Genomic DNA, 19,893 nt, shown 5'->3' on the forward strand with positions numbered 1-19,893 from the left:
ACAGATCGTTAAAAAAAACAAATGCAAAACTTGTGGTAAAATTGAGGACAACCTTCATATCTTTGCCTACTGTTCTCCTTCTGTTGAAATATGGGAGTATTTTAAACATGTATATAACTCCTTGAAATCTCAAAATAATTTTTCTCCGACAATTTCGATTTTTTCGATTGAAACAGCGAATTTATCGGAGAAAAATCCTACCTCGCAGCTGCTTTTGACAGTCACTCAAATCATAATGAGTGAAATATGGAACAGCAGACGCCAGCATATGTTTAAGAATTCGAAAATTGACCCAATGGCAGTGATCAGGATAATTACCAGAAACATAAGGAATATTATTATTTTAAAATATAATTATCATGTCCGTAGAAATACCACGGACATTTTCTGTCAAATTTTTTGTATTAAAAACGTTTTTTGTCAAATAGATAATGGTAACTAAACATATGAGCTAAATTAATACACTGGCTCATAGCCAGAACTAAATATTTAGTTAAGTGTTCCTGTTCCCTGCAAATATATTTTCCTTTTTACAACAAAAATATTGTTATATATGATTTGATAACCAATGTCAGTCCTTAATTTATGATTTATAATTTATTATTTACATGTTTTCTGTAGATTTCGTAACGCGATGTTTTTGTAAAAGTCCTGTATTTTTTTATTTTACTTAAAAAAATATTTCTTTATTAAATATATTTATTTAATCTTAACCAACTTCTTCTAAAACCTTTTTCCATGTTTCCGATTTCTTTCCGCACAACGGCTCAAAAATTAAGCAAAAAACACAAAATAATATAAAATTAAAAACACAAAAAAAGAAAAAATTCAAAAACACAAAAAAAAAAAAAAAAAAAAGAAAAAAAAAAAAAAAGAATATATATATAGGGTCAAGAAAATATTTTAAAAATAAAAGCATATACATTGTTGAATATTTTTGGTTAAACCTATGTTAAATTTATGTAAAAAAGCTTTTTAATATCATAAACGCATGTAATAAAAATATATAAAAACGGAAATATATATACAAAGAGAAAAAGATGTAAAACTTATTGTATACAATATAAGTATATTTTTTAATGCAGAAATAGAATATAAAAATTGTAAATATTTTGCATTTTGTAATAATAAAAAAAAAAAATGAATTTCACAATTATCTGTGTAGTATGAATTGCACATTCTAACATCTCGTGCAATATATGTCCGCTTTCTCTATGATATCTTTCTGACTCGACTTCTTCTGACTTTCAGTTTAACTTTCTTCGTTCTCCTAAACTCACTTACTCTTGGTCAGCGAAGTGGGTGATGATGCTATTTAGTGAGCTTGTCTTCGCTGGCCCGGGTATGTGGCCTCTATATTGGCAATTAGCCGGAGGAGGATAAACCACAAAACTCAAATATGAAATGCACGTTAAATTGCTTAAGCCAATTATGTGTAGTGTATGAATTGCACATTCTAACATCTCGTGCAATATCTGTCCGCTTTCTCTATGATATCTTTCTGACTCGACTTTTTCTGACTTTCAGTTTAACTTTCTTTGTTCTTCCTAAACTCACTTACTCTTGGTCAGCGAAGTGGGTGATGATGCTATTTAGTGAGCTTGTCTTCGCTGGCCCGGGTATGTGGCCTCTATATTGGCAATTAGTCGGAGGAGGATAAACCACAAAACTCAAATATGAAATGCACGTTAAATTGCTTATGCCAATTATGTTTAGTGTATGAATTGCACATTCTAACATCTCGTGCAATATCTGTCCGCTTTCTCTATGCTATCTTTCTAACTCGACTTCTTTTGACTTTCACTTTCTTTGTTCTTCCTAAAGTCACTTACTCTTGGTCAGCGAGGCGAGTGATGATGATCTTTAGTGAGCTGAACTTGTCTTCGCTGGCCCAGGTATCTGGCCTCTATATGGCAATTAGCCGGAGGGTGATGAAACACAATACCCAAAATATGTAATTAAAAATACATCACAAATAATTTGCATGGAGCCATTTTAGAAAATCTGTGGCAAAAGACTGACAAAAATCTGACAAAAAATTTCAATCTGGTCAAGAGAGAATATGACATTTTTACTTATCCACTCCTACATATACATATACTACAAACTATAAGTTTGGAAAGTTTTGCAGTACTTGATATATAAATAAATATATATATATACATATATATATATATATATATATATATATATATATATATATATATATATATATATATATATATATATATATATATATATATATATATATATATATATATATATATGCAGTACTGTGAATAAGTTTTAGACCACTTACATTTTTTCAAAAAATCCCGGAGAATTCTTCTCTAATACTTAAGTTTGTAGTTCTAAATAATAAACTTATTAAAACACTTGTATTTCACACAAAATATGGAACAATTACAAACTTTTTAATATCAAACTTCATAAAAAATTCCTAATATTTACTATGTTCTCCTTTTACCTCAATCCCAGCCGATAATCGCCGGGGAATAGATTCATACAAATTAGTTATAAAATCCTGAGGTGTGTTATGCCATTCTCTTTGAAGTACTTAAAAACATTCTTCAGCGTTTCAGTTCGACCTTCTTTCTGTCCAGGTAATCCTAAATATGCTCAATTATATTCAAAACTGGACTCTGGGGAGGTCAGGTCATCAATTCCACTACTCCTTCCTCTGCCATATCATTTAAATAATTTTTTGCTCATTGTCCTGCTGCAGAATAAAATTATGACCCATTAGTTTCATTCCATATGATACAGCATGGTGCCTTAGGATATCGACAAAACGTTCCCCGGTGAGTCACCCCCCTATTTTGATCAAATCACCTACTACAGATAAAGAAAAACATCCCCAAACTTGTAAAGAGCCTCCTCTGTGTTTAATAGTAGGGTTTAAACACTCGGATTGATAGCCTTCTTCATTTCTTCTTCGAACATATTGGCGTCCTTTCGTTCCAAAAATTTCAAATTTGGACTCATCGGTGTACAGAACCCGATTAAACATTTCCTGGGCCTAACCTTTGTGTTGTTTTGCATATTTAAGTCGTTTTTCTTTATTGCCACACCGTAATAATAGTTTTTGAATTGCAACACACTCTCTTAATCCCGGTTTAAGTAGGTGGCGTCGAATAAAAGAAGAGCTAACATTTTCCCCAGTTGCTGTGTTAATGTCTTTTGCCAACTCGGTTGATGCTTTTTTTGTATTTCTTAAAGATAGGGTTTTTAAATATTTTTTGTCATTTTTTGTTAGTTTAGGAGGTCTACCACTTTTCTTTCTATCTTCAAGAGAGCCAGTTTCTCTGATTTCTGTAACAGCATTCTTCGAATATCTTGTTTTAAATGTAGTTGTTATGAGACATCGTTTTAATAAATAAACAAACAAATCCCTCATGTTTCCTTATCAATTTTGTGTATTTATTCAAAATAATATATTCTTTCAACTTTTCTTATGTATTATTAAACTTAAGTACGCTTTAAAAAAATTACATAGGAAAAATTGTAAATACGTCTAATTATACAAGTGGTGTAAAACATATTCACAGTACTATATATATATATATATATATATATATATATATATATATATATATATATATATATATATATATATATATATATATATATATATATATATATATATATATATATATATATATATATATGTATATATATATATATATATATATATATATATATACATATATTTATATATATATATATATATATATATATATATATATATATATATATATATATATATATATGTATGTATGTATACATATTATTGATTTGTCTTCAACACCTATTATAATAACATCTATATAGGTGTTCATGTTCATATTATTAACACCTTTATACACTAGCACCTTTGTTTTTAAACACGGACACCTTTTTCCACTGCAGTGTTGTGTTTTGTTGGATAGAAAATCACTTGATGATGCTTTGTTTGTTGTGAATGAAATTTTTCATGTTTTGATTTAAAAATAGAGTATTAATTTTTATAATGTGATTTATAGTTTACATTCAATTACATGTATTAGTATATTCCTTAGATTTAATTGTTAAACTTTAGTTAAAGAAAATATTTGCGTTGAATAAAAAGTACGAAAAATACTTTGAGCAATTTAGGAACCCATTTGCAAAACGCACCAAGTAGAAAAATTAAAATTTTGAGTTGGTTTTATTTGTCACATTCTATATATTGAAATCTATTATCTATTTAAATATTACATCATATGAAATTTTTTTTGTCCTAAAAAGCAATAAAGAAAATGTTAATTACTGTTGATGCGCAACTATGAATAGTTTAGTTTTTCGCCGTTTTCTAAAAATCAATTAACTCGGACTTTGCGCAAATAAAATTTTTCAGATGGGCTCCTCATTTGTTCGTTGTTAAAGTAAAACAACATCTGTTAAAAAACAGCAGCATACCATACCACCCAACAGCGATCATATATTAGTTTGGTTATGAAACGTTTGACAACCATTAAAAATTTGCGATCCTATTAAAAATTTGCGTTCTATAAAAGTACTGACTCTCTAAAAAATTATGTGCGCTTTGCTTTAAGTTATTTAATTTTGGATTACCTTCCGACAATTTATGCACACTATGCTGCGCCTGCAGCTGTATTAGTGAATGTATAAACTCTCCGTTGTGCGTATGGAACAAAATACTTATAAAAACATTTAAAAGACTAACCATTTGAAATGAAAATACTTATAACTGGTTGAATATGATATTATCTGATATCGGTTGAACGAAATTTTTAAAAATCAATTTAAAATAAAATCGGTCCAAAATAAAAACTTTATAAATCAGTCAAAAATAAAAAAAACCGTAAACGGTTGAAAACGGTTTATTGTTTAGTGGGGCAATCGAAAATTATATCCATGTTTTTTGTAAATGTTTTTGTTTTCCAGATCATATTAGTATGTTCAAATTTTTGTAGATGTAACTATGCGACACGGAATTCGGAATTGATTAACAAAAATTCAAAATCCTTTTGTGATTTTAGCTGATGTTTTTGACTGTTTTTTTTTTAAACTTTCTAAATCGTATAGACTTTAGTATATAATTTTAAATGTTGCAAAATAAATAATAAATGATAGAATATCTTATTAAAATGATTTTTAAATATTTTAATTCAAGGTCATAATATATTTGCAAAAACCAGCTCCATTTACTCAAACATTTACTTATCGGTTTATCTTGAAGTGGGGGTGTGAAATTGATTGAAACAAGTTAAAAAACTAATTTATTGTTGCTGCGTAACCATTCATATTTTAAAAGGAGACGATTGAAAGGTGTGCTTTTTTTTGAACAAAAACACTTGGTGAAGTTCTCATCTCGGATCTGAAAACTTATTATTGTTTAATTGAAGAAAGACTTCGTACATTTTCTTATTCTGGATTGAAAAAAATAGTTAAATATTTATTTTCCATAATTCTCAATAAAAGTATATAATGTTTGTTTAAGATATAATATGGGTATTGAGAACTAAAAGATCTGCTCTTTCTTTTTAAACGGATATCCGATGATTTAAACTACTTGAGCTAAATTCATAACTTGATATGCAAATCAATTTTGATGACTTTAACTTTAATTATAAAACGTAAAACTTGTTTCCGCAAATTCATCTTCATTTTTCTGCGTTGTGTTTTTAGTTGCTTTAAATCCATTAACACATTGAGCTAACTTAACCTCACTAACCATTCAACGAAGTAATTTTTAAGAATCTTTTGTCAATCCTTTTAGCATCTTTATAAAGTTTGGCATGTAATTTTTTGTGTTTTGTTTACAAAATCAAAAACACCGCAAATATATAAATAAAAAAATTGCACGAAAAAACCTCCGTTTTTAAGCTCCGATAACTTTACATTACTAAATCAAAATAATAATATTTTATTTGTCAAGCGTACTCTGTGTAAAATAATTATTTTTATTAAAGTTATGCAGAAGGAAGACTTGCATAGTTTTAAAAAAACAAAAGATATACAAAAAAACAAACAAAAAAAAACAGTATGTTACAAAAAAATTTTAATTTAAAAGTTTTATTGCAATTTCGTAAGTTTAATAGTTCGTATCGTTGGTATGTAGGGAAAATGCACAACGTCCTTTTTGGCAGTATGGAGTTATTTATACCGCTATTTAGTATTTTAAATTCTCTATCGCTTGATATTCAACACAAATTTAATAAATCGGTTATTAATGAGTTATAAAGACTTTTTATTTCAACTATTACACAAAAGCTTATTATTTTAACTATTACACAAAAACTTATTTGTTCAAAATGATATTTTTTGACTTGATGCGTTTCCCTTGAATACTAACGGTATTTTGTTTTATTTTAATTTAGGTTATAAATATTAGTATTTATTCATTATTTTTAAATTAGTCATTTATAGTTAATATAATTTAGTTAAAAATTAATTTTTTTTTTTAGCTTAGTAATGTTATTTAATCAGCTGAAAGACGCAAAACAAAAATTTTTTTTTACTTCTATATGCATACTTTGTAGTATTATAACACTGCGTTTAGCGTAGGCGAAATTATTTTTTGCACTCAAGCGTCAAACTGTGCATATCTTTAAATATAAAAGCTCCTGTTTTTTAAGTTTATAATAATCAGAAACGATTACCCTCTTCCCACCTACTTTTCATAAAAAAATATCTTGATAACGGTTCTGTATACATTTTTTAGTGAGAAAAACAATGTATTATTTTGTAAATAATTCGTTTATATATATATATTTTAACATTTTAAATTAACATATTTACATGAATATATATATATATATATATATATATATATATATATATATATATATATATATATATATATATATATATATATATATATATATATATAAAAGCAAATAAATTTATAATAAATGTTTTATACGTTACGCGAATCGTTTACAAACGAAGCTTTGTTGAAATGATTTAAGTTTAACATAATGTTCATTTGTTGACGAAATTCGGGAAATTTTCCGCTATAAATAAAAACATTCATTATGCATCCTGAAAGTACTAATAAACCCAACCAACTATTTGCACTTTCCAAACTGCTACTGTACTTTTCTATATCTACATTAGTAAAATATGTTGTATACAATAATATTACAACAAAATAAAATACATTATACGGTATGCTTGACACAAAAAAAATTATTACGGTCAACAAGAAAACCTTTACGATTGAACGATCTCTCGAGTTTTTTATACGTATTTTAGCAAGTTCGTGAAGTGAAGTGCGTTTCCGGCTTATTGCCGAAATTAAAGTAAAAATGCTGCCCTGCTTGCGCCCGGTACTTGATAGAGATCCGAAAATTTCAATTTGAGATAAATTACATTTGTTTACGGGCGTCCAGGGATAGTTATTGCATGTCAATCCATCTGAGTTTGATCGATCTTTACATGCCATTGACGCTCTTTTTAATTTAAACCTAGTATTAAAATTTGTATCCGTTTCATAACCAAGTGAAAAGCGCGATTGTTTAACTTTACCGGATTCTTCTATATTTAGTTCGATGCGTCTATCAGATATTATATTGGAATCATTTTCAAATTTTCTACACAGTTTAGTGGAATTCATATTATTTAAATACCTCGCTCTTAATCGAAGTGTTATATTAACTCGAATTAGATAATATGTAAGCAAAACAATTGGTATCAAGCTATCTGCTAATAAAGATACAAGCGAATTTATTAAATAAGGTATTTTTGAAGTCGATGCTAAAGTACAGCGACTGTTTACGACGTGATAATGCAGTAATATATCAATTTTTAACGCAATACAAACTACCCATATAACAAAAACAATTAAGTTTATTACAGTTAAAGAAAATCTTCGAGAAAACGGCCGACATATTGCTCTGTATCTTTCATATCCCATTAGGCAAAGAATCAAAGCGCTTACGTTAACAGTCAATGGACCAATAAATGTGATTGTTTTACACAATCCGGTACCAAGTCGCCACTCGTTGTTATTATGAAGCAAGTATAGAAATTGCATTGGCGTGACAACAGCATATATAGCATCAGCAATGGCAAGATGTACAACTAACCAACGAAAATTAGGCGCGTTCTTCATTTTAAAAGAAAAGAAAAATATGACAAAAATGTTGCCAATTAGTCCAAACACCAAGATAAACGAGTAAAAAATACTTTTTAAAATTAATTGCCATATCATTCTCTGCTTGTCGATTTTATTGTAATTTCATATGCTAAAATATTATTAATACTTTTTAAATATTTTTTAAGTTAAAAATTATATCAATGTAAATAATATTTTTTCAAACGACAATAAATAAAAATGTTCAAAAAAAAACACTTTATATTACAATTATATTTCTGTTTTTGAAATTTTATTAAATAATTGTTGCACATGAAAATTTTATACTTCAAATTTTCAAAAACAATAACTTTTCTCAAGTTCATCATCTTGAAACATTGAATTGAATCATAGAAAAACCTTGCAATTTTAGAGGTATCATTTAACTAACAACACTGTGGCTTACTAGAATATTTTTACATTCAGCTCTCTGAATACATTTTGTTAAATATATAGATGGTTCCTACATTAGAAAATTGTATCAAATAAAACATAATGCAAAGTAAATAATAATGTAAACACACATATTAGAAATACAGTGCTACTAGTGCTTTGAATAATTTTTCCATAAACATATTATATTGTTAATCTAAAACTTATATCTTGAGCGTCATTTAGTCTTTTTTAAAATTAAAAATAAGTTTATACATATAAAAAGTTTGTTAATAAAGCAACCTGCGTATATTTCTGTCTGCATGCGTAATTTTTTCATTCTTATGAATTAGTTACTATTCAATGTTAAGTTTATTAAAAATATAAATTCTTATATGACTATTTTATAGTTAAATAGGTATTATTAATAACAACTACATAGTTAATAAAGTAATGCCTAGTTAGAGTCATACATTGTAAGATTAACGAACAAGATTTTGTTGTTTGAAGTATATTAACTAAAGATCATTTCAAAATATATTTTTCTTTAATATTTACACATTTTTTTTAAATGTTTTTTTAAAACTCAAAAATAATTTTTTTTAATTTTCCGATAAGCTTAGTGTCATGTACATCTCTTTTAATATAAAATAATTAATTTAATTTATACGTAATTTATTTCAAACTTTTTTTTACGAGATTTGATTTTTAAAATTTTTTCTTCTTCATAAGACAAGTGTAATTAAAAATAAGTATTATTTAATTGATAATCACGAGACAATACGTATTATATACGTATAAAATTCTTTTTGTGCATGATGGTAATTTAAACCGCTTTGAAGATAATTTTTAACAGAGTAAAAAAAGCCATTATAAAGAGACATTGCAAACTTATTTAATTGTCTCTGGCATGTCTCTATACGCAAACCAAAATAATACGTTTATAAAATTTCTTGTAAGATAGACGATAATGTCTCTAACAAATATGATGTGTCCGTCCATTGACAAACTTTTTGCCCGTGATTTGATGTGTTTGGCTAGAAATAAATTGAACTTTGAAAGAGGCTCAAAAATTCCCATGTAATATTCCGTACCAACGGAGTTTACAACTTTTTTGCTTTAAGGGTGACAAATACCAGGGTCACTCAAAAACCAGGGTCTACTTTTTGGTTGCATTCTCTGCAAAATAAACTTTTTTTTAAATGAAATTTTTTCAGATACTTTATGTTCGAGGGTATTTTGTGTGAAAAATACTTTTTGAACAGAATGCAGTCAAAAGTTAAATTGTTTTTTTTATTTTCTGTTAAATGTTATCTTTGTCTTGTAGCTTCAAAAAGTTCCAGCTGAATGAATATTTCTGTTTAAATGAATCCAAGGTCTACAAATTCTCTTATCAGTAGAATCAATAAACTATTTTCTTCAAAAATAAAATTATTCTGTTTCTATCAACATAACAGAAACAGATTTTCCTCCATTTACAAATTAAAATCTCGCTCATTGCAGGCTCATTTTAAAACAACACATTTTTGTTTAATATTTTCTATAATCATTTATTTTTATTATTTTATTGAAGCTCTAAAAGGTTTTACCAATTTAATCAAATTTTTAGACAAAATTGATAATAGTCTCAATAAATTATTGAAATCATTAAAAATTGAGATTATTTTAAATAGCGCATAAAATAACCGATATATCAATATAATTGTTGTTTATAATATAAATATTTTATACATAAATATTATTTTACAAGCAAAAGCTTAATCCTCCATTTTTCATCAATTGACTGGCAAATAGGTCAAACATGCAAGGAGTGTATATTTATTGACTGACAAGTTGGTAGAACATACAAAGAGTGTAAATACATCAACTGACAAATAGGTAGAATAGGCAAGAAATGCCGAATTTTTATCATTTGTTTTAATTTTCTATCAACTTTAAAAAAGTTAAAAATCATCTATCAACTTTAAAAAGTATTTAAAAATAATATTTTTGTGGGTAACTTATTCCTTACGGGATTTTTTCTCCGGGGGTATTTTTTTGAGGGAATTATTTCCAGGAGGATTTTTTCCTAGAACCCAACCAGTAACCCGTTTGTTAAAGAAAGTTTATTTTTTAAATAAAAATTTGCTTACCTTAATTAAGATCATAATCTATAGATAAATTTTAAAATTTATCAAAATATATCTTGGGGATCAAATTATACGAGCGTATAAAGTTTAGGACCTCCTCAACTTCTGCAAAAAGTGGTTTAAAAAATTTAAAGTAAAAAAGTAGACATGTAATGCATTATTAAAATTTTAAGTTTTTGCGCAACTTAAAATTCCTGAAAACTAAAACATAAAAATCTAGTTAATAGAGTTTTGCTATTTTTATTGGTAAAGAGAACAATCGTGAGAGAAAAAATATAAGTAAAAATGTAACAAAAATTGATAATAAATAAATCGACTGACAACGCACAAGTATTTGGAAAAATATTCCTATATTAACGTAGGATGGGAGGGATGGGGAGGGTGGGGTAAGATGACGAATGGGGCAAGATGATGACCTACCATTATCTTCAAAATTCAACTAAATATGAAAGCTGACTGTAGCTGAGAGCGATATAGATTATATCTACTAGATTTATTTATGTTTTCTTTATAAATATTATTTTCGGGATGAAAGATAAGTATTAAATAAGGTTTTTCCGATATTAGGAAAAAAAAAAAAATTCTCTTGCATTTGATTTTTTTTCATCATTACATCACCAGCTAAAGGTAAGCGAGAATTTTTCGTTTAGTTTGTTTAATTTGGAAGCCAAACGAGTAGTATTAAGCTACGATAACTTTTTTATGTATAGTTCTGAATCACCTTTGAATATTGTGTAGTCTATGGGTAAGATGAACGGGGTAAGATGACTCGTTTGTCGTTTTTCCGAAGTACATGTTTTACTATAAACTGTATGAACACTGCCTCTTGTTTTGTTTAACTTAAATCTTGTTGCCTAGTTGTGTTTAACTTATAACAATAAACACAACTATTATAAAATAACTTAGAATAATAATTAAAGTTACTTTAAAGTTATTTAAATTTACCCATAACTCTGTTTGGATGACGCAGGAAATTTTTGTAGATTATTTAAAGCACTATGCTTATCACGCAAAACCAACTATTGCTGATCCTGTTCCGTTAATTGTGGATAACCATAACTCACACATAAGTTTTTCAGCCATTGAATACAGCAGAAAATATTCAATAGTAATGCTAACATTGCCACCACATGCCACCCATATGATGCAACCTCTGGATGTTACCATCTTTTCACCATTCAAAACTTACTACAGTCAAGCTTGTGATAACTGGATGGTAAATAACCCAAGTAGACCACCTGAAGCACAGATTCCTGCACTTGTAAGACATGCATATGACTGATCAGCAACAACTGGCATTGCAAGAAAAAGATTTGAAGAAACTGGAATCTAGCCCTTCAATCCGCAGATCTTTTCTTTAACTGACTTTGCAACATCATTGACCAGTGATAGCCCAATACCAAAAATCAGATTAAATCAAATAATCAATCAGGAATAAGTATGTAAACTTTATATTATTTAGACAGTTCAGTTTATTATTTGTTTCTGAAAACTAAAAGTTAAAAAATGTTTGTCTTTGTTTTTTTTTTATCTTCAAATCTTTATCTGACAATTTATAATTTAAATAAGCTAATAACTTCAGCTTATCTTTGATATTGGACAGTTATGCTAAATAATAGAATATGAAATAACATAAAATTAACCTAAATAATTTTATGATGATTTTTATGACATATGTTATATAATTTTTTCTGTAATGTTTTGTTCCAGTAGTTGAAAATCGCCAGCAACAGTCAACATCAAAGGTGAAACTTAATGCAGTTACATCAGCATTGACCATATCATTTAACAACAACAGCTCTTTATCATTGTCAACTGTTAACACTGAACCAAAATGCATTCAGTCGAATGCAGATGCAAATGTTGATAGAACCCAAATAGAGTTAAACGATGTGCCAAAAACTGTATCACCTGAGAACATTCGACTTTATCCTATTGCTTGTAGGGTTACAAATAGTGCTTGCCGTAAACGAAAATTTAAGCGAGCAGAAGTGGCAACAAGTTCCCCCTTTTAAAGCTGCACTTCAACTAGCTGCACTCGAAAAAAAAGAAAAATTGATGAATCAAAAAATAAAGAAAGCTGTTAGAGAAAAGAAGAGCCAGTTCAAAAAAACAGCTGTAACTAACGATTGGAAGAAAAATGACAAAGCCAAAAAAAGAGCGAAAAAAAAAATCTAAAATTCAAATTTCAAAAATAGTTGACAAAACTGAAGAAATTTCATATTGGTATTGTGAAATTATCTATGGTGATCCTAATAATCTATTGCTTGATGATGACTGGGATATGTGTAAATCCTGTGAACACTGGTGTCATTTAACTTGTGGGCAATATGTTGAACGCAAATTTACTTGTACTGTATGCTTGTGTAGCTTAGCAATTATTACATTGTTTTAATGTGCATTAAAATATTTTGTTTGACATTTGTTTTATTTTGTTGTTTTAGAATTTGCTATGAACTGATTAGCAGATTTTTTTGCATAGCCCTATATAAATATAACTTAATTTTTTTTTAAATAACACCACTATTTATATTACTTATTTTATAAACTAGAATTTATGATACCGTGATATTTAAGACAGTAATGGTATCATGGAATTAACTTATCTTAAAATCGTCATATTGTCCCGCATACGGGGCAAGATGACGATTTGGGGTAACATCGGTTAATGAGTTTTTTCCAGACTATTTTCAATTTTTATAAGGATTTTTTTGATACATCAGTAGCGCATGATAATTTTTAATCACTTCTTGATAAAGTTTTACTTCTTGGAACACTTATTGACTAAGGTATAAGTGCTTTTCAAAACGTTCGTCATCTTGCCCCATGTTCCCATATGTGAAAAAATATATATATCTCAGTGTCATTCTTTGACAATGTTTTTTTGCTGTATTAGGTAGCAGGGTTTGTACTTTCAAAAGTCGTTTTGTCTGGTTTGGATGTTTTGAAATATTACTGACAACTTCGCTCCGTTTTTTTACAAAAGTATTTCCTATCCTAGAATTGCTCTCAATATGGTTTGTTTTTACTGACTTTACTAAAGACACTTTTAGAATTTCTGACTTTTCTTAACTATAAACAGTAAATTAAATCTTCCACTTCTATTGAAATAAGTTAACATATAACCCCAAATAACATTCTGACCATCTTTGTATTATCGTCATCAAAAATCTTTTAAAACTTATATATATATATACTTTGTATACAAATTAGTTGGAAAAAACTCTAACAACATGAACATTGATTTAGCTAACCAACTGCTCGTTTTGTTAAATGCTCTTTTACAGTGTTCTGTGATAAGATCATCAGGTATTGTTGGATTAAACCTTAATAAAAAATAACTAAATATTGCTTATTGAGTGGAGTTTGCTTATTTAAGAATTAAGTGGTCTTAGGTTTGATGTCAGGTCTGGTATACACAATGATATACACAAGCTTTAGGGTTCTGTACCTACGGGTTTGTTCTATTTTGACAACAGTTAAAAATTGTCTACAGTATCACACTTATAAACCTCTTTTATGGAGTGCAACAATAATATTGAAGTGAAATCATATAGTTTTATATCGTAAATCATATAGCTATATGTATAGTTATATATCTTTTAAATATAGTGCTTTATATATTTTCATTTTATATCGTTTAAATACATTTCAAAAATAGTATAATTATCAACAGTATAAAATATAATACTAAAAAATTTTAAGATGAATTAAAACTTAATTTATAATAGCTACATATGTAGTTATGATAAATACGTATTTCTCAAAAAGATATTTCAAGAATATTTTTAACTAGACACGCAGTGGAGTGTAAGCTCATTGACTGACTTAGATATAGGCGTTGTGTATTTTTTAGAGTGGTCTTGTGGCAAATCGTATAATGGTGAGCCAAGGAGATTTTATCTTGTATATTAGGAGCCCATTTGTAAAACGCGTTAAGTCAGAAAAGTAAAAGCTTTGAATTAATTTTATTTCCACATTCTATATACCGAAATCTATTATCTATTTAAATATTAGACCAGCTAAATAAAAAATATTGATTTCTGTCGATGCGCAACTATAAGTATAACAGTTTTTTTTTTGTTTTCTCAAAATCAATTTGTATTTTATAAACTCTGATAATTTGATGGATAAATTACAATAGTTATATCTGGTATTTATTTATCTATAGACATTAATTATGTTTGTTTTGCATGTGGTTTAATCTGGGGCGCCCAAAGCATTTTTAGGTCTTTGAGATAGCTAACTTCCAGACCTGGAGCATACTCTAAACATTTATATGTTTATACTTATGTCAAATAAGAATGCTTTGCAAAAAATTGCAATGATTGGAGCTTGGGAACAAAAAAGTCTCCAAAATTTAGCCCCACTTGCCCCAAACGTGAAGCAACAAGTTAATAAAATATTTTTTGTATTATTTTCAACTAGACTTATATTCATCGATAAATTTTAAGTTTCATAGTATTATCTCTCAGAGTTCAAAAATTATGACAATATAAAACTTGCAACTCCCTCAAATTGAGGGGGGTTTAAACTTTATATGTACATAATTTTTAAACGCTAAAATATTTTATCATGAAATTTAAAATTTATCAACGAATATATAGTTAGTTAAAAATAATACAAAAAATATTTCATCAACTTGTTGCTCTCACGTTTGAAGCAGGTGGGGCTAAATTTTAGGGGCTTTTTTGTTCTCAAACTCCAATCATCGCAATTTTTTGCAAAGCATCCTTATTTGACATAAGTATAAACATATAAATGTTTGGAGTTTGCTCCATGTCTAGAAGTTTATTATCTCAAAGACCAAAAAATGCTTTGGGCGGCCCTGGGTTTAATATTTGAAAGCTCACAGAACTTTTTATTTTAGGTTATATACCTTTGCATTTCCAACGTTGGGTCGTATACATTGTTTCAACATTGATCTATATACATTGAACCAAAGTAGGGTTATTTACGCTAGATCAACATTGATCCATATAGATTGAGTCAACGTTACACACATTGAATCAACATTGGGTTTAGATCGTAAAAACAATCAACTTAGCCATGTTTTTACTTACGTTGGATCAACATTACTGTGCATGCTGTTTTTAATGCGTCGGTATTAATCTTTTCATTTATATCATTGCTAAACATTTGACATTGAATCAACGTTGGATTTGCATCAGAAAAAATGACCAACGTTCACAATGGTTTCATGTGCGTTGGCCCAATTTATGTGTGATAGCTCAAATAAGGCTTAAAAAAAAAGTTTGCTACGAGAACAACAATTGAAAACTTGCCAAGACTATTTCCAGAGAATAAGTTACTTTACATAAGAAGTAGAAACAAATGAGTATAATAGTATTGTCACGAAGATAACAATTAATGGAGACATAGAAAATATTACAGCGTGTGAGTTTTGCGTTAGTTGTATTTGAAAAATGAAAGTTATTTGTCAACGTCTTTTGAAATACCAAAGTTTTGATTATTTCGCGAAAGAAATAATCTATAAAAGAAACTCCTACTGAGGTATACATTTTTAGAGTTTTTTTAATGACATCTTCAAAGAATTTGCATATAGTTAAATAAATAACTTCTTTTAAGGATTTGACTCCGTATTAATAAATGTTTTTTACAATACAAAAAAAAAAAAATCGGTGCAGCAGTTACATTTGACGCAATAAACGTTTTGACGTAGCCTCCATTATTGTGATTTAGACCATTGTCTGAATAACATTTTAAAAATCGCTAAAGATGAATTACACAATTAAATAAATAGAATAATGAAACTCGATGTCTATCTGCGTCATATAAAAATAATGTATCTTTCCTCTGAATTCCAGGGGTTAGCCCGATGTTGAAAAAGTTTCCAAATCTTTTTGCATTTACCAATATCAACCAAACATAAAGTTCAAAAACTTTATGTTTGGTTGATATTGGTAAATGCAAGCCTAAAGTTTTATGCCTGTTAACAATCATTAGACATTAAGTACTTAAAAAAAAAACATTGTTTAAAAATTACAAACTAGAATATTATGAGTTCTAAAGTCTTTAAGAAAACTGAGGACGAAATAAAAAATTAGTCATTGGTATTGAGTAGTTAGAGGAGATAACCAATCAATCAATATATCAAACTGGTTAATTGATTGGTTGTGCATTTAGACTATATTGTTATTTTTGTTTAGAAGGATATCCCCATTGTAAAATATTATTTCGAATTTCTCAATTCAATTTACAATGTTTAATAATAATCAGTTTAATTAAAGCTCTGATATATATATATATATATATATATATATATATATATATATATATATATATATATATATATATATATATATATATATATATATATATTGAAAAATATTTATTTATATTTTAGTTATATACAATATATACACCTAAAATAAAAAAAACAACAACAGAAAAGTATAAATGCAAAAACGAAAATAATAGCCTGGGAAATTTTTGATTGAGGACTGTTTGTTCGGAGAAATAGTAGTCGTGGAAATGATGATGGAATAATAGTTGCGGCATGTGGGGAGTTACCTTTTTGGTAAATAGCACGAGGGAAAACGTCTACATACTAACAAAGCATCATCCTGCGGTTGTTTTTTAACACAAAATTTCGATGGGTTATATTTTAAATGTAGATTTGCTGTAAATAAATTACAAGTATACTTGAAAATATTGCTAGAATTAGCAAACTTAAAGTTTAAAGCTTCCAAAGCTCAGTTTTAAAGTTAATTATCCGAAAACAATTTAAAAAAAGTTCGAAAAAAAATTTAAAAAAAGTTATTTCTTTCTAAGAAGTTTATCCATCTTTGTTAAACTCCTTCCCATCAAATTTAATTTTATATACAGAATCCATTATCTTTTTCGTAAAAAATTTTTTTTCACTCTCATTTTATCTCAACTAAAAATATCGTTTAATAGAAAGATAAAAAATATAATTGAAGCTGTGGACGATTATTTTACTGTATTTGTACTGGGAGCAACCACACGTAAACATATTTTTTTTAAATAGTTTCATATTTAAAAATAGTTTACCGCAGTTAGTATGGTGACTAAGAGATAATAAATAAGCTGGGTGGACACATTTCGATAAACACCATTTGTAGCGATAAGAAAGATATGAGTTTTTTTTAAACAACTTTAATTTTTAATGAAATTACAAAATCGTATATTTCGGAAAAAAAAAATAATTATAAAAAAATATTTACTAATTCGATAGCTACTATTGAATGAATGTCAAATATTAATTATAAAATATTAAAAATAAAACAGATTCACTGACATTGTTTTAAAGCAAATACAATTCAAAAAAAAAATTTAATTGAGTTTCTATAACTTGTTTAATAAAGTGAAATTTATATTATAAAAAGTTCTAGCCTCCTTGTTCTGATTTTGTGAATATTTCCATATATTAAAGTAAGTAGATAATAATAAAGATTTAAAGATAGCCTTATAGTTATTGTTTTAATTGTTCGTGTTTGCCGAAGTGTTAAAATTTTTTTTTCAAATATATGAAACTCTTTTTTAAGTGTAAATTTTTTATCTATTTGTTTAATTAAATAAGGCGCAAAAGCCTAATATTGTCAAAAAAAAAAATTGTAAAAAATCTAATGAAAATCTTGCGCGAACCGGAAAAAAGCTATAAAATGACAGCTTAAAATAATATTTTTAATCAATGGTCTATTAATATTGGGGTCTCTAGGGATAAAATAAAGATGTGTAAAAAACAGTTGTTTTAAAAATCCGTTTGCCTTTAATTACACAAAAAACGCAAAAAATAAAATGAAAAGACGCCGTTGTAAAATGTCTTTCCAAACCTTTTAAAGGTTTTTTATAATTAACAATTATCTAGAAGACTGTTTTTAGTAAAATAATATTTGAACTTCAGAAATATCTGCAGATAATCCGTAAATGTGACCCTGCGCCCGTCGCACGTTGCAGTTACTCTTAAATAATATATCGGATATACTTTTTCATGAAAATGCAGTCAAAACCTCTTTCCACCGCAGTATATGCTACTGTCTCAAATAGCTGTACTTTATATGATATTGTTTGATTTTGTAATATGTTTATATAACCGTAAATATATCAAAATCTGTATTTCTTTCAAGAAATACAGATTTTGATATATTTACGGTTATATAAACAAAAAAGCACTTCAAAAAGTTATTAAACTTTTTGAAGTGCTTTTTACCTACTAGTGAACGAGGTAAACCTTATGTATATTCACTTGTTATTATTACTATTATTATTTTTTGGACAAACTTCAGTAAGAAATTAATTTTACTGATATTTGGTATACTTGAATTTTAAACTTCCACTGTACATTTATTTCTAAAATTGAAACCAGTTTTTATATTTGCTAATTTTTATGATTGCGTTACGTTGTATTTTCGTTTTAAGTTTCAAGCATACGTAGTCTTTTTAGTTATCATTTTAGTAATCCCCACACTTTACTTTGATATATGTTTTTAGTAAAAGTACTCAAATAGCCTATACCCAAGCAAAAAAAAAATTTTTTTGGAGTGTTTACAGTTATTGTCTTGGAAGCAAAGTTAGGTTGCATCAAATATTTTGCGGCGGGCTCAACCTGACTTCCACATCTTAACTTTTATTTGTTATTTACCTTTACTGCCCTCTCATTCTTTTTAACTCAGATTCTAAGTATATTTAAGGATTGCTAAAAATTTTATTACTTTACTATCTTATGCATTTTATAACAGCCAACTATATTAGAAGATAGGGTTATCACTTATTTGAGATAACTGGTTATTAGGTTATTACAGAAATTTTAGATTATTAAGTTATTAGGTTATTAGAAATTATTACTGGTCGGTTATTGTTTCTGATTATTTTTACTTAACAAATTAAATAATGTAACCTTACCTATGAAATGCATAGTAGTTTTAAGGAAGCATATAAGTGTATAAAACGCCCAGTAATTGATATAAACGTTGTTAAACCATATTTTCTAATAAGATTTTGTTTGCCTTTTAAAGATTTTTCTGCAACCTTCAAAAAAAACTAATAATTTTATAATATAATTAGTAACCAAGACGGAAATAGAAGCGCTAATCAAGAGAATATCTGTTCTTGAAACAGCGATTGTTGTGAAAGATAATCAAATTGTGGAATTAGAGAAAAGAGTTAAAACGCTGGAGGACAAAACAACAAATGCTGTGACTTCAACAGTGAACATTGGAAATGATTGGGTTAATGTGGTGTCGCGAAACGCAAAAAAACCGAAAGAACAACTAGTTGTGGTTAACGCAG

General features: G+C 27.5%; 2 protein-coding genes across 3 annotated transcripts in view; one reads left to right on the forward strand and one right to left on the reverse strand.

The window, feature by feature from the left end:
* Positions 1–19,893, forward strand: part of LOC136089484 (uncharacterized) — a 75,069-nt gene that overhangs the window by 16,182 nt on the left and 38,994 nt on the right. The window lies entirely within an intron of this gene.
* LOC105844778 (muscarinic acetylcholine receptor M3) lies at positions 6,902–8,098 on the reverse strand. Its single transcript, XM_065815735.1, has one exon. The coding sequence runs from the start codon at positions 8,096–8,098 to the stop codon at positions 6,902–6,904; it is 1,197 nt and encodes a 398-aa protein (XP_065671807.1).

The sequence above is a fragment of the Hydra vulgaris genome, chromosome 13, assembly GCF_038396675.1.
Source record: "Hydra vulgaris chromosome 13, alternate assembly HydraT2T_AEP".
Taxonomy (NCBI): Eukaryota; Metazoa; Cnidaria; class Hydrozoa; order Anthoathecata; family Hydridae; genus Hydra; species Hydra vulgaris.